General features: G+C 58.5%; 1 protein-coding gene across 1 annotated transcript in view; it reads left to right on the top strand.

Annotated features, from left to right (window-relative positions):
* The first annotated feature begins 582 nt into the window (after positions 1-582).
* CHRNA3 (cholinergic receptor nicotinic alpha 3 subunit) overlaps positions 583-13386 on the top strand; it is an 18810-nt gene continuing 6006 nt past the window's right edge. Inside the window, exons 1-5 of the mRNA XM_040642927.1 lie at positions 583-688; positions 2019-2158; positions 2269-2313; positions 3309-3418; positions 8107-9118. Of these exons, the coding sequence (XP_040498861.1) occupies positions 610-688; positions 2019-2158; positions 2269-2313; positions 3309-3418; positions 8107-9118 (1386 nt within the window). The 5' untranslated portion in view covers positions 583-609. The remainder of the gene's footprint in view (positions 689-2018; positions 2159-2268; positions 2314-3308; positions 3419-8106; positions 9119-13386) is intronic.

Raw genomic sequence — 13386 nt, 5'->3', positions numbered from 1 at the left:
TGGCTCCATTTCGAAGCCTCGTTTCTTTGAGTTTCTTTTTCCTGCTATCAGGGAGCACTTCAAACCTGTCCTAAGTAGCGCGGTCTAGCAAACCTGCAGGCCCTCCTCCAGCCTTGACAGGTACCCACTGGCAGCGGACCCCATTTCCACCGACTCCAGCCTCGCCCCTCCCCCCAAACGACAAGGAAAACACGAATCCCGGCTTCACAGCATCACACCTGGGACACTTCGCACTTACCTAGCGGTGTGGGGATCCCGAGGTCTTTGGAGGGTGTCTCAGAGCCTCTCCCGCGGCCCGGCGGCCCGGAGGTCCCCAAGTGCGGGGAGGGGGCGGGACCCAGGGGCCTCCCCTCTTCCCCATCCCCGCGCGCTCCGGGAACGCACGTCCCCCGCGGGAGGGAGGCTGCGCCCGCCCCGCACGCCCTGCACGCCCCGCCTCCGCCACCGCCCCGCCGAGCGCAGCCCGCGGAACCTCGGGCGCCCCCGCCGGGGGGTGGGGCCAGCGTTGGGCTGCGCGCCCAGCGCCCGGCGTCCGGCTCTGCGCCGGCGGACTGTGCCGGGAGCCGCTGCGGAGTTCGCCTGCGCCTCGGCCGCGCGCTCCCCGCGACCATGGGCGCCTGCCCGCGCCGAGCCGGGGTCGCGGGGCTCCCGCTGCTGGTGCTGCCTCTGCTGCTGCCGCTGCCTCCAGGTACGGGCGGGGGACCGGAGAGACGGGCGGGGGGCGCAAGAAGGGGCTCAGGCCGGGCGGGGAGCCGGTTGCGGGGGCCCCGTTGCCCTTCCGACCACCCCTCCACCCGGAGTCGTCTGGGCGCGAGCCGAGAGGGCCCAGGGTTGCGGCGTCGGCGCCCTCGTCTTCGGTTCCACTGTCTGCCTCCCGCCCACTCCCTCGTTCTAGGAATAGATGGGGAAACTGAGGCCGGTACCACCTACGGGAGGGGGGCATCGCTGGGAGGCTGGGGGCTGGCGCGCCCGCCACTCCCGACGCGCTCGCCTGGCCGCGCCCCTGGCCTCGCCTTGTGCCTCGGGCCGGGTCTCGGGGAGGAGCCCGCCGGGCAGTAGCCGCGCTGACCGCGCCGGAAGGCCTGCGGGCGGCCGGGAGGGCGGGCAGATGCCCAGGGGCCAGGGGTTTGGCACGGCTGCAAGGGGAGTCTGTCCGCGGAGCGCCGTTTCTGTCCCCTTGATGCTGGGGACCCCAGCACTCAGAGTCCATGTGCTCCTCAGTAGCCCCTGCCTGTGGCCCCTGCTGTGTCTGGGAGGGGGCAGCAGGCAAGACCCCATTTCAGGACGCGGACAAGTTGGGTTAGACTTCCCCGAGGATTCCCCTCATCCCCTCCCTAGAGTCTCTTCGGACCTGTAAGTGGGAAGGGCAGAGGGCTGACTCAAGTCGCCTGGGGTGTGGCTTAGGAACAAAGAGGGTTCCCCCCCTTCAAGGAAGTCAGGTCTTTGATCTCACTCCGAGATCATGGGAGCCACTTAGACACCCAGCTTCTCCCAGGGTTGGTGGCCAAAACCCTACCGGGTCCTGGGTGGGCTACAGTCTCCTGGCTGGGAGGCAGAACCCCTGGCCCCTGGTGGCCCCGCGTGTCTCTCCATCGTGGAAGTAGCAGGTGGCTGAACCCAGGCTGACAGCGTTTGCACCGACCCCGCCCTGTGTTCATGTTGGAGGTAAGGGTAGTTGGTGAGCTCTTCCCTACGCTCGCCTGAGAAGCACTTCAGGTAATGCAGCCCTGCGGTCGCATATACGATGCATGCTTCTGCGGTAAAGAAAGTCCGGTTCAGAGAGGTTAAACCCCTGGCCTGAGCTCACACAGCTCACAAGCACTTCGGCAGGATTTGCACCACAGCGATCCAAACTCCAGTCCAGGCTTATAACCACGGTTTCTTCCTGGATGTGTTTGGTGGGCCTCAGTTTCCCAATCTGTAACTCGGGGTGCTGCAGAGTCCCGGCAGCAGGTGGTGAGGAGACTGTGGGTGGGGGTGTCCCTGCCCAGGGGAAAAGTGATGCTTACTCCCGTCAGCGGCCGTGGCCTCCGAGGCTGAGCACCGTCTGTTTGAGCGGCTGTTCGAGGATTACAATGAGATCATCCGGCCCGTGGCCAACGTGTCCGACCCAGTCATCATCCAGTTTGAGGTGTCCATGTCTCAGCTGGTGAAGGTGGTGAGTGCGAGAGCCGCGGGCCAGGGCATGGGGTGCAGGCCTTATGGAAGAGCCTTTCCCAGAACCAGCCTGGTGTTTGTATTCACACGTCCACTCTGGTCTCCTTCCAGGACGAGGTCAACCAGATCATGGAGACCAACCTGTGGCTCAAGCAAGTGAGTGAGCGGACCCTGGGCGCTGCTGCCCCCTGGTGGTGACTGCTGTCTCTGCGGCGCCACCTGAGAAGAGCCCAAGATGGGGTCTGTGGACTGGCGGTCCATCTCTTCCTGGGCTTAGGGTCATGCGCACTGCTGCACAGCCCCCCCCCCCCAGAAGTCGGCCCCTCAAGTCACACGTGACAGGTTGCCACCTGGAGGGAGAGACCTCCACAGTCACACCGCACACGGGGACAGACCTGGGCCTGCAGCCCGGTCCCCCTACCCAGGGCTGGTGCCTGAAGCCACCTCCTTCCCTTCTTGCCAAAAATCCATCCTTCAGTAAAATCAGATGCTGCTGTTTTCTTTGGTAGAGTGGGGGTGGGGCTCTGCATTTTCCTCTGCAGATTGAGGCCAAGACACCAGCTCTCACGGGCCCCCACCCCCAGGAGGTCTTGTCCAGACCTGGACAAATGACTGCCTGGATTAATGTGACTGTTTGCACGCCCACATAGCCTTCCTGTGCCCTGGAGGCCGGGGAGCCAGGAGGGTACGGGGCCCATTATGCACCTGTTGGCATCCTCACCCGTCCTTCTTCCGATCCCCCAGCCTCTGCTCCTAAATACTTCTCGGGCCCCAGTGGGGTCCTGGCTCCTTGCCCAGAACCTTCAGACACCAACCCCGCTTAACCTGGAGGTGGAAGAGGGCTGTGTGTCATCAGCACCCTGTTCTTGGGGCTGGGTGGGGAACAGGTGTGGAGAAGCTCCTGGAGAGCCATCTCAGGACGTAAACAGCAGGCACTTAAGGCATGCAGCTGGCCTGCACTAGCAGTGATCCGTGTTGGTCTGTGCGGGGCTGCCTGGCCTCGCCGCGGAGGCAGCCTGCACATGCAGCCCAGCGCGGTCGCCCCCACTGGCTCAGAGATGCGTGGGGGCTTCAGCAAGTCGGGCGAGGTCAAGGAAGGAGACCCTGTGGGCCCTTCTGCTGCCTCCCCCTCTCCTTGCTCCTGTCCCCAGATCTGGAATGACTACAAACTGAAGTGGAACCCGTCTGACTACGATGGGGCGGAGTTCATGCGCGTCCCTGCCCAGAAGATCTGGAAGCCTGACATCGTGCTGTACAACAAGTAAGTGAGCACAGGGTGGCTGTCAGCTGGATCCTGGGCCCTGCCCCGGCCCATGTCCAAGGGGCCTTCGCGGACTGGGGAATCCCACGGGGATTGACTGAGCACCTACTATGTGCCAGGTGCCGAGATACCCACCTGACCCCAGCCTGTTCCCGCACGCCGCGGGACGCACTCCCAGGGTGCGGCCACGGACCGGAGGGGCGGCCAGGGAGGGGACGCGACCTTCCCTGAGGGTCAGGACGCGGAGAGCTTCACTCTCTGCCCCTGATGCCAGGCCCACAGTTGCAGGCAGCCTCTCCAGTCTTACAGGTCCTCAGCCTGCCCACCGCCGCCTCCAAAACCGGCCTCTTTCCTGAAACCTGACGCTTCCCACAGTGAAGCTCTTACTGGGCAAGCATAAGCCTTAGATGATGTCTTACAATATGTGCTAGTTTGTTCTCTGGGTGTGGAAAACAGCATTTTTATACCTGCGCTTTCTCTCTAAAGCTGTGTTAACCATGGAGCACTTCTCAGCAAAGCACTTCGCATAGAATTAATCTAATCTTAATGATTAAAAGCACTCTGTGTTTAGGTTTCTTATGCCGGATTAGTACAAACTAATATGCTTTAACTATTAGACTGAAGAAGCTATATTTATGTTTGAGTCCCACTCTCTAAAAGAAGGGTCTTCAGCCACTCCAAAGAAAATTTTTTTTCTGGTTTCCTAAGGAAATACTTCATTCTTAAATGTTTCTTTCATGCAACTTGTATTTGTAAACTTAGTCTGCACAGAACTGGGACACAAGATCAACTCAGCTGGTCTGCAAAGCCCGAGCCGCCCTAGCAATGCCCTGATCCAGACAGAGGCTGCTAGGGGCCTGCGCAGGGCCCTGAGAATTTCTGCTGAGCTAGAATTAAGAAACTGTGCAGAAATTTTAATCTCGTGATGTGAATTTGAAGGCTGTTTTTTGCTGGCAGTCTTGGGGGAACAGCTGGAGGTCTGAGGGTGTGAGTTTAACAAGACTGAGTCACAGCGAAACGCTTCACGTTGGTCGTGGTGAGGAGCAAACAGCATAAGGAATTCTCCCGGAATCTGGAACTGAAATAAGTTTTAGAGGAAACCACACAGCTCCTCTCTCCATGTCAGAGCAGGACTTTCTCGGGACTGGTCCTCTGTGGAGAGCTTCTCTTCATTTGGACACATGAGAAACGTCTTTGATGACCTCGGGCCAGAGTTTCCCCTGTGGTTTCTTTGTTTTCTGAAGTTCGTTCTCTAACAGGCCCTTCAGAAAGCGCTCATGGGCACAAAATTCCCCATGTTCTTCCACGTTCATAGCCCGCTGTAGCCTTTTCAGATAATACTTAGCTGGATATAAAATGCGTGGCTGAGCTCTTTCTCACATGAAAGTCTTAAAAATGCTGCCTCTCTGTCCCAGGATGAAGTGTCGCTGTGAAAACCTGATGCCCGTCTACACGGGTGAAATCGGGTGACTTCAGCAAGAGAAAGGGGGCCGCTGGTACGCACGCCGGGACCACGACCTGAACCAGGACTGTCCTGGGCAACCCGGGGACACACAGTCCTTGCGGGGGGCTGTTTCTCCGGCCCGGGCGCCCGGAGGCTTCTTCCCTTTGTCTGTGAAGTCCTGTTGTTCCTGCCGTGAGCAGCACAAGCCTTTGCGCCAGGAGAGCTCTTCCTGATCCCAGGACGAGAGATTTGTTCTGCTGCTTTGGTTTTTCCCTCCGGGAACTCCGTTGGCACGTACGCTGGAACTTCACCCGCATTCTGGATTCTTCTCTCGGGTTCTCGTTTCTGTCTGATGTGGACATCGGTCCTGTCTGAGTTCATTCCCTCATCACACTTTCGACGCAGTCTTATTGCTTTTAGGCTTTCCTTCTAAGGTGGCTGTTGTTTCTTTTCCTGATTCTTTCCTCGGTTGCCGATCTTGATAGGCCTGCTGCTGTCCAGCCAGGTCGTGTAACTCTGGTTACGCTACTCCTTCCGCTTCCAGAGGCCGCTGAGCGCGTCTTTGCTTGGGATTTGGGCGTTCCTGTTCATTCCTCACACTACAGTCCTTCCTGTTGTTCTTGGAGATAGTGGGTGGCCTTTGCTGAACTTTGAGGACAGGCTTCCAGAGGGGACGGGGAGGGCAGGGGTCTCCTTTCGCCAGCTCGAGAGCGTCTGGGTCGGTGGGCCCCTGGGCCAGAGCACGGCCACTGCTGAACACCTGCTTCTCTGGTCTGTAAACTGTCTTCTCTTCTCAACCCGTTTCTGACCCCGTTTAACTTGGGTCCTACCCTAAGCAGCGTTTTCCTGGGTGGGTGTCTATCCTCCTGGGAGGGAGCTTGGGGGAGGAATTTCTGAGACCCTCAAGCCCACATGGCTGACGGCCATCCGGCCATCCCTGCAGACCGTCTGTGGACTCCACCACCTTCATGGTTCTCCCCCACAAACAAAGCCATGGGCCCCCCTCCCCCATTTCACTGCTCCCCTTGCTAAGGATTCAGCACAGAGCGGGGGCCTCTTTCTTGCGGGGCACATGCCTTTTGGTGGTTTGTGTGTCTGGGGCTCTTGGGACTCGAGAACTTCCTCCTCTCACGGCCACCACTGCCCCCAGCTGACCCCGGTCCCTCGCAGGCCCCCGTGGGCTTGGTCATTGGTACCCACATGCTCGTATCCTGAAGCTTGTTTGCACGTAACCTGACTTGGACGACGTGGTCGGTAGGTTTTTCTTTGCTCCCGGGTTGCCTGTCTTTCTGCTGCTGGGAATTTGGAGAGAACGTTCCCACTGCTCACCACCCTCGCCCCGCTGAGGCTCTGTCTCCCTGAGAGCAAGCCCCCACCTGCCTTCTCTCCTTCAACGGCCTTGTACGCGGGCCCGGCCCCTCCCACCCCCGTTGTGTCTTGCTGCCGGCTGGACACCCCGAGGCTGCAACCATTTATTACCTATGATGCGTACAAGGGCCCTGTCTGGGGGGTGCCGTGCTGCCCCCCAGGGCCCAGCTGGGTCGTGGTCTTCCCTGTGTGCCGGTGGCCGAGACGGAGGTTACGGACATGGCCCTGTTAGCAAACAGGCCTCCGGTCAGGGCAGGCACAGCTCTGTGACCAGGATCCCCGGGAACAGGCAGGACTGAGCACCCACCACCGGGGCAAACTTCACTCCCGTGTTTGGCCTTGGGGCGCGTGGGTGGTTTAGTGACCCATCACTTGTGCCCCCAGTTCCGGTGGGTCAAGGCTCTGCCACAAACGCTTCGTGGGAGCCTGCGATCTGACCGTCGGTTTCCTCTTCAGTGAGGGCGTTAGACTAGGGCGGCAGCTGGGAAGGGCCAGGCAGTAAGAATTTAGACTTTGTGGGCCAGTCCCAACTGTGGCCCCTTTGCCCTCGTCCCCCTAAAGCAGCCGCAGACCGCAGACAGTGTGGCTGTCTGCCAGTGGACACGTATTCACAGAGAAGGGAGCAGGACCGTGGCCTGGAGGTCCCTTTCTGCTCCCACATTTTGTGGACCTGGGACACCATGAGGAAGGTTCTTCTGGGGTCTTCTCAGCCTCCCTGAGCAGGCCCCATGGGTTCTTCGGGAGACTCAGGAGTCAGGACCTTATGGGCCCTGCCCAATTCTCATGCCTCCTGGACGCGTGGGCCCGAAGCAAGGAGGGACCGTGTGAGAACGGAGGGCGCAGCGGGATACCGAGGGCACTGAGCGTGACCGAAGGGCGCAGCGGATACCGAGGGCACTGAGCGTGAATAAAGCCAGCAGGGCACCTGTGGGGCAGAGCGGCCGACCAGAGGACAGGGAGGCAGTGGTCTCCACAGAGACCAGAAGACACGTCCCTTCTGTGTCCACACGTTCTCACTGAACAACAGAGAACACACAGCTGTCCCCAAACGTTCGGGTTTGCCCTGTCTTCCAGCCCTCGAGGCGGACGGGTGTGGTGGCTGCTTCTGCAGGGTGTGGATGCCTCCAGTGCAGAACTCAGAGACCAGTAGTGCCTCCCTGGGGCGAGGCCACTGTCGTGACTCTCAGATGCAGGACTCAGGTCCACGGGGCTCTGTGTAGACGGTCCGGGTGCACAGAGGTGGAAGGAAGGGAGAAAATGGGGGCAGATGGGGAACCAGAAGGTAAAGGAACCTGTTGTGCAGGGTTCGAAAGACAAGGAATTAGAACACGTGATTGTTCAAGCAGAGCGCGGCTGGGGGTGGGGAGAGCAGGGTCGCAGGCCGGGTTCGGGGCCAGCCTGACTGGTGGGGCTCCGGGCAGGGGGAGTGCCCCCACAGCACCCCCCAGCCTGGCTTCGCACGCCCGTGTGCACACAGTAGGTGCGCACCAGAGACTGAGTGAGGTGCTGACGGGTCGAAACCATAGCAGAACGAGGGCCAAATATCCCCACAGGTTTCCTGCCTCAAGGACGGCATTCATCCCATTTCTTTACAGGGGAAACAATCCCTTTCTGGCCTTTGAAAGCGTCTCAGTAAATATCGAGGCAGAGTCACCGTTGTGGAGTGATCCAGGGACATGCCCCGGGGCGGGGGAACGCAGGCTTGGGCCACGGTGTCCCCTTTGTCAGCGGGGTGGCGGCCTGGGTGACCCTCTCTGGCACACTCTCCTGCTGTGTGGTCTGGTAAGCGGTTACTTGCACTGGTGGCCGGCTGTGTGAGAAGCGGGCCCGGGTGAGCGCGTGGTCGTGACCGTGTGCCGTCCATCTGTCTCTGCAGCGCTGTTGGGGACTTCCAGGTGGACGACAAGACCAAAGCTTTACTCAAGTACACGGGGGAGGTGACTTGGATCCCGCCGGCCATCTTCAAGAGCTCGTGCAAAATCGACGTGACCTACTTTCCGTTCGATTACCAGAACTGCACCATGAAGTTCGGGTCCTGGTCCTACGACAAGGCAAAAATCGACCTGGTCCTCATCGGCTCCTCCATGAACCTCAAGGACTACTGGGAGAGCGGCGAGTGGGCCATCATCAAAGCCCCCGGCTACAAGCACGACATCAAGTACAACTGCTGCGAGGAGATCTACCCCGACATCACGTACTCGCTCTACATCCGCCGCCTGCCCCTCTTCTACACCATCAACCTCATCATCCCCTGCCTGCTCATCTCCTTCCTCACCGTGCTCGTCTTCTACCTGCCGTCCGACTGCGGCGAGAAGGTGACGCTCTGCATCTCCGTGCTGCTCTCGCTCACCGTCTTCCTGCTGGTCATCACCGAGACCATCCCCTCCACCTCGCTGGTCATCCCGCTCATCGGCGAGTACCTGCTGTTCACCATGATCTTCGTCACGCTGTCCATCGTCATCACGGTCTTCGTGCTCAACGTGCACTACAGAACGCCGACCACGCACACCATGCCCGCGTGGGTCAGGACCATCTTCCTGCACCTGCTTCCCAGGGTCATGTTCATGACCAGGCCGGCCGGGAGCGAGGGCCACACCCAGAAGCCGAGGCCCTCGTACAACGCGGAGCTCTCCAACCTGAACTGCTTCAGCCGCACCGAGCCCAGAGGCTGCAAGGAAGGCTGTCCCTGCCAGGACGGGACGTGCGGCCAGTGTCACCACCACAGGATAAAAATTTCAAATTTCAGCGCCAACCTCCCGAGAAGCTCCAGCTCGGAGTCCGTCCACGCCGTGCTGGCCCTCTCTACGCTGTCGCCGGAAATCAGAGAAGCCATCCAGAGCGTCAAGTATATTGCCGAAAATATGAAAGCACAAAACGAAGCCAAAGAGGTAAGGAGACGTACTCCCTGGGGCAGACGCGCAGGGTGGGCCCGGGAGGTTCGACCCAAGTCCGCAGCTGTGCTCCGGCCGCTTCTCCACGGACCAGCCGGGTGTCCCTGAATGTGTGGCATCACTGCTCCCAGCCCCACGTGCGTGCCCCGGAGTCGGGCCCCGAGTGGCTGGCGGTCCGGAGATGAGCCAGAAGAGGGCGCGAGAGCAGACCACCTCCACGTAGCCCTGAGCTGACCTACAGCCGACACTTTACTTTCCGGCTGTGTGCCTGCCCCATTTAGGTGTAAGTGCACACGTGTCACCCTGAGCTGAGTAAGGACGTGGGACGTTTCCGTGCCCCCTCCCAATGACCCCCACCCTCGGTAACCACTGATCCCGACCTCCTGGACGTCGGTTAGCTTTACCTTTCCTTGACCCTGGTATAAATAGGATTCCGCGGCGCACTCCCTTCCACGGTTGATGTCTTTCATCCAACCCAGTGTTTCTGAGGTGTGTGTTTCCATGACACCTGCTGCTGCCGTATTCCACAGTTGCTGCACGTGCGGTTATTTCTAGTTTGGGGCTATTTTGGGGAAGGTACCATAAATATTCTCATACGCGTCTTCTGGTGAACGTACGCACCCGTGTCCCTTGCTGATCACTGCACGGAGACATTTTTAACTTCGGTGGTGGCTACTGCGAGGTTCCCAAGGCGTTGGGCCAGTGACGTCTCACCCCAGGTGACATTTGAGAGCTGCCGTGGCTGCACGCCCTCACTCTGACATGTGCAAACTGGTGCATCGTTGCCGTTTTAACCAGACTTTCCCTGCTGAGGAGCGAGTAGGAATCTTTTCCGTATGCTATTGGCAGTTTGTACATCTTCTCTCCTGAAGGATCCAGGCCAACTCTCTTGCTCGTTGTTTTTAATTGGGTGAACTTCCATTTCCTCCACAGATCTCACACTAGAACTAATGTGAAGTATTAGAAGTTTAACACTTAATAATATCACGTGTCTGGCTGCTCCCTGACCCTCTGTTTACCCCAGAGGTTATCAAAATCCCATGTGATGATTTTATAAGGAGCTCTGCTTTCAAATGAATTGGCTCTGCCTTAAGTTGCTTATTAGCAAAAAGCTAACGAAGAGATCATTTCGGCTCCTGATGCACGGTGGGTCATTAACGCTGATGGGGGAACGACTGGGGCCTCTTTCACTCCACTCTGAACACACATGACAGCAGAGGAGCCAGGAGGGAGCACGCAGCCACCGCCTGTCCCGCCCCCCCACCCCGCCTGCGCAGCTGTGAGCTCCCCTGGCACCGTGGGGACGCCTGCTGACCCTGTCATTGAGCCGAAAAGGCAGACAGAGAAGCAGCTGCTGGAGCATAAGCACCCGATCCATGAAAATCTCGTGTCCCTGACACCGGTGACGTTGGCAGGTGCACTCTACGCTTTCTTTATGCACTCCGAATGTCATTTCAGTTAGCGGATATTTCGCAAAGATGGAGCTCTAAGTACTCCTACTCAAGCCTCTGTCAAGCTATCAGAAATTAACTCTAGGGGCGCCTGGGGGGCTCAGTTGGTTGAGCGTCTGCCTTCAGCTCAGGTCATGATCCCAGGGTCCTGGGATCGAGTCCTGCGTCCGGCTCCCGGCTCAGTGGGGAGCCTGCTTCTCCCTCTGCCTGCCGCCCCCCCCCTTGTGCACTCGATCTCTCTCTCTGACAAAATCTTAAAAAAAAAAAATTAACTCTATTCCAAAGTTATTAGACAGCATACAAAGTGTTAGAGTTTCACAAGCATCTTTTCTACAAAAGGACACTTAAAAATTGTTACTGTAAAAGGGAAGTTGCCACTGAAATGCCCAGAACATAAATTAATGGCAAACTTGTGGCACGCGGTTCATCTCAAGGGGCAGCCACGGCTCACCTCTGGTCATCCATTGCCACAGGTGCTGTGGGCCTGCTGTTAGCTCTCCCGTTTTTCCAGAAATGGCAGAAATCTGACCTGCAGGCCAGCAGACAGCAGCCCGTTGGTGAGCGGGCAGTGAGAGCCAGGACAGATGCCCACCCCTTGCTGAGGACACTTGAGCTGCCTGAAGGGGCCCTCCTTCCCCTGGGTCGTGGTCCACGGTTTTCCAGAGAGGCTTTCACTCCTGGGTCTGTGGCCCAGCCTTGCGGGTTTTCAGGGCACTCGGCCCCTCAGAACCTCACTGTGGGCTGTGCTCCCGACCATGACCACGCTGGCCCCCAAGGCACGGGAATGCCCTAGTGTCCCTGACATGGCTGCTCTCGTGGGTCACCGCGTGCTCCTGCTTGGTCTTACAGTAAGAAGTGTAGTTGTATTAGTCCCTGAGCTCGGGGTCCCTTGGAAGCGCTCTGCTGATGGCGTGTTTCTCGGCCGGTCATCCTGGGGCGGCACCGTGTTCTGGGAGGTGTGCCCAGGCCCGAGCCAGGATCTTCCGCGCTGCAGGTCCTGAGACAGCTTGTCTTCTGCTGGGTGGAGACAGACACACACCGCGGTATCCTTATGCGCGGATGCCATGCACACAGCGTGGATGTGTGTTCGCTCCTTCCAGTCTCACTTCTCATCAGTAACTCGTTAATTCCGGAGTTGGAGGCACTCTCGTACCTGGGCTCAGTTTCTGCCATGTTATTGTGTTTTCCATTTACCTTTCTTTCCTCCCAGAGTTCGTGCCGTGCACTAAGTCCGAATCCTGGCTGCTGCTTGGAAAGCCGCGTCTTTTCGTTCTTGGGGAGGGGGTAGGCTGTGCCTCCGTGAGTCAGACCCACACGCCAGACCCTCCTCATCACTTGGTATCCATGTCTCGACCCCGACCCCACCGTGCTCCCCTCTGCTCTCCCTGGCTGCCCCGGCCCGGCTGCCCTGGATGTTGCTGGAGCTGCGTTCTGGATCGGGGATCAGGGATGGGGGGGGAACGCCCCCGTTCCTTACTCCGCTTCGAAGCACCCAGCACTTACCGCAGGCGTCCCGGGGCGCCCTTCTGCTCCCCTCTCCCCGCATGTCATGCCTTCTCGAGGGCTTAAGGTTGAACCTTCGGAGGCCTGTGGGCTTCAAAATGTAAAAACTCTCATTTTCAAGGGAGTTTAGCTGGATCCAAAATTCTAGAGTTGAAGTTCCTTTCCTTAAATACTTAAAAACTACTACTGCTTCAGTAACCCTGATGAGAAGTTCTCAGTTAACCTGGCGTTGTTTGTCTGACTGATGGATTGTGTGTAGAGCCTCCGGAACCTGTAAACCCAGGGAGCTGGGGCTGTGGTGCAGGTCTCTCCCAGACGAGCATTCCCACCAGCTGCCGCACCCGAACTTTCCCACCTCCAGTTCTCAGGGAGTCCAGGATTTCTGTGAAGATTTCCTCCCCTTCCTCTTTCCACATCTCCCCTCCTGCCCACCGCCCCTCACCTCTCCTCTGGGTTCCTTCCTGCCCCTCACCCCTCTTCTCAGTCCCCTCCTGCTGGCTGTCCCGTCTCTTACGTCTTTTCCTTGGCTTGTCTGACTTGGTTCTTCTGTGACCCTGCGCCTTCTACTTCACGTCTCTAATACTCTGTAATCGCTGCAGATCTCATGTTTACGTTCAATCCTTAACCTGTCCACTGTGTGAATTTCCTTTCAAATGGCTAAGTCTCTGTACTGAGGTCTGTAAACTCACTTTTTCTGGGGTCATCCGCCATCCTTGTGGATTGTGTTTGGGGAGGTGCCCACATGGCCACAGACTGGACTAGATGAGCCTTCAAAGGTGCCTCCTTCCCTCTGGGTGACCTTGTCCCTCAAGGGACAGCTCGACTTCCCGTCTTTTCACCTGCACCAGGCTCTCAACTGCTCACAGGAGACCTGCATCTCTGGGCAGGGAGTGGGCAGTCTGCAAAGAAGCAGAGCATTAGGGATGAAAAGGGCACAGCCCAAAGCTGTACCCAGCCCGTCCGCCCGGGGCCCTCCTTTGGCCGCCCCAGGGCACCCCGGGCCAGGTGCCACCAGCCCCTAACATACAGACTCCTCTGGCGTCCGGGACGTTCCAGGGCCAGGCTGGGACAATGAGCCAAGGGCTTGTGCTGGTTCACCATTTTGCCTGATGCTTCTGTCATCATTAGTTCCAAAGTTTCCAGAAAAGGCCCCAGGTCCTCGCACCTTCAAGACTTTAACAGTTAGACCTAAAGTTAGTTCTCGCCCTGCTCTTCGTGCAACACACGTGTGTTCATGTGTGAGACCCAAGTCCCCTCCTTCTGCACTGGGCTAAGCCCACAAAGTGCTGTCAGAGGAACGTCTGTAGTTGA

The sequence above is a fragment of the Ursus maritimus genome, unplaced genomic scaffold, assembly GCF_017311325.1.
Source record: "Ursus maritimus isolate PB19 unplaced genomic scaffold, ASM1731132v1 scaffold_27, whole genome shotgun sequence".
NCBI lineage: Eukaryota > Metazoa > Chordata > Mammalia > Carnivora > Ursidae > Ursus > Ursus maritimus.
Note: the sequence above shows the minus strand (reverse complement) of the source record. Positions and strands in the feature narration are given on the sequence as shown.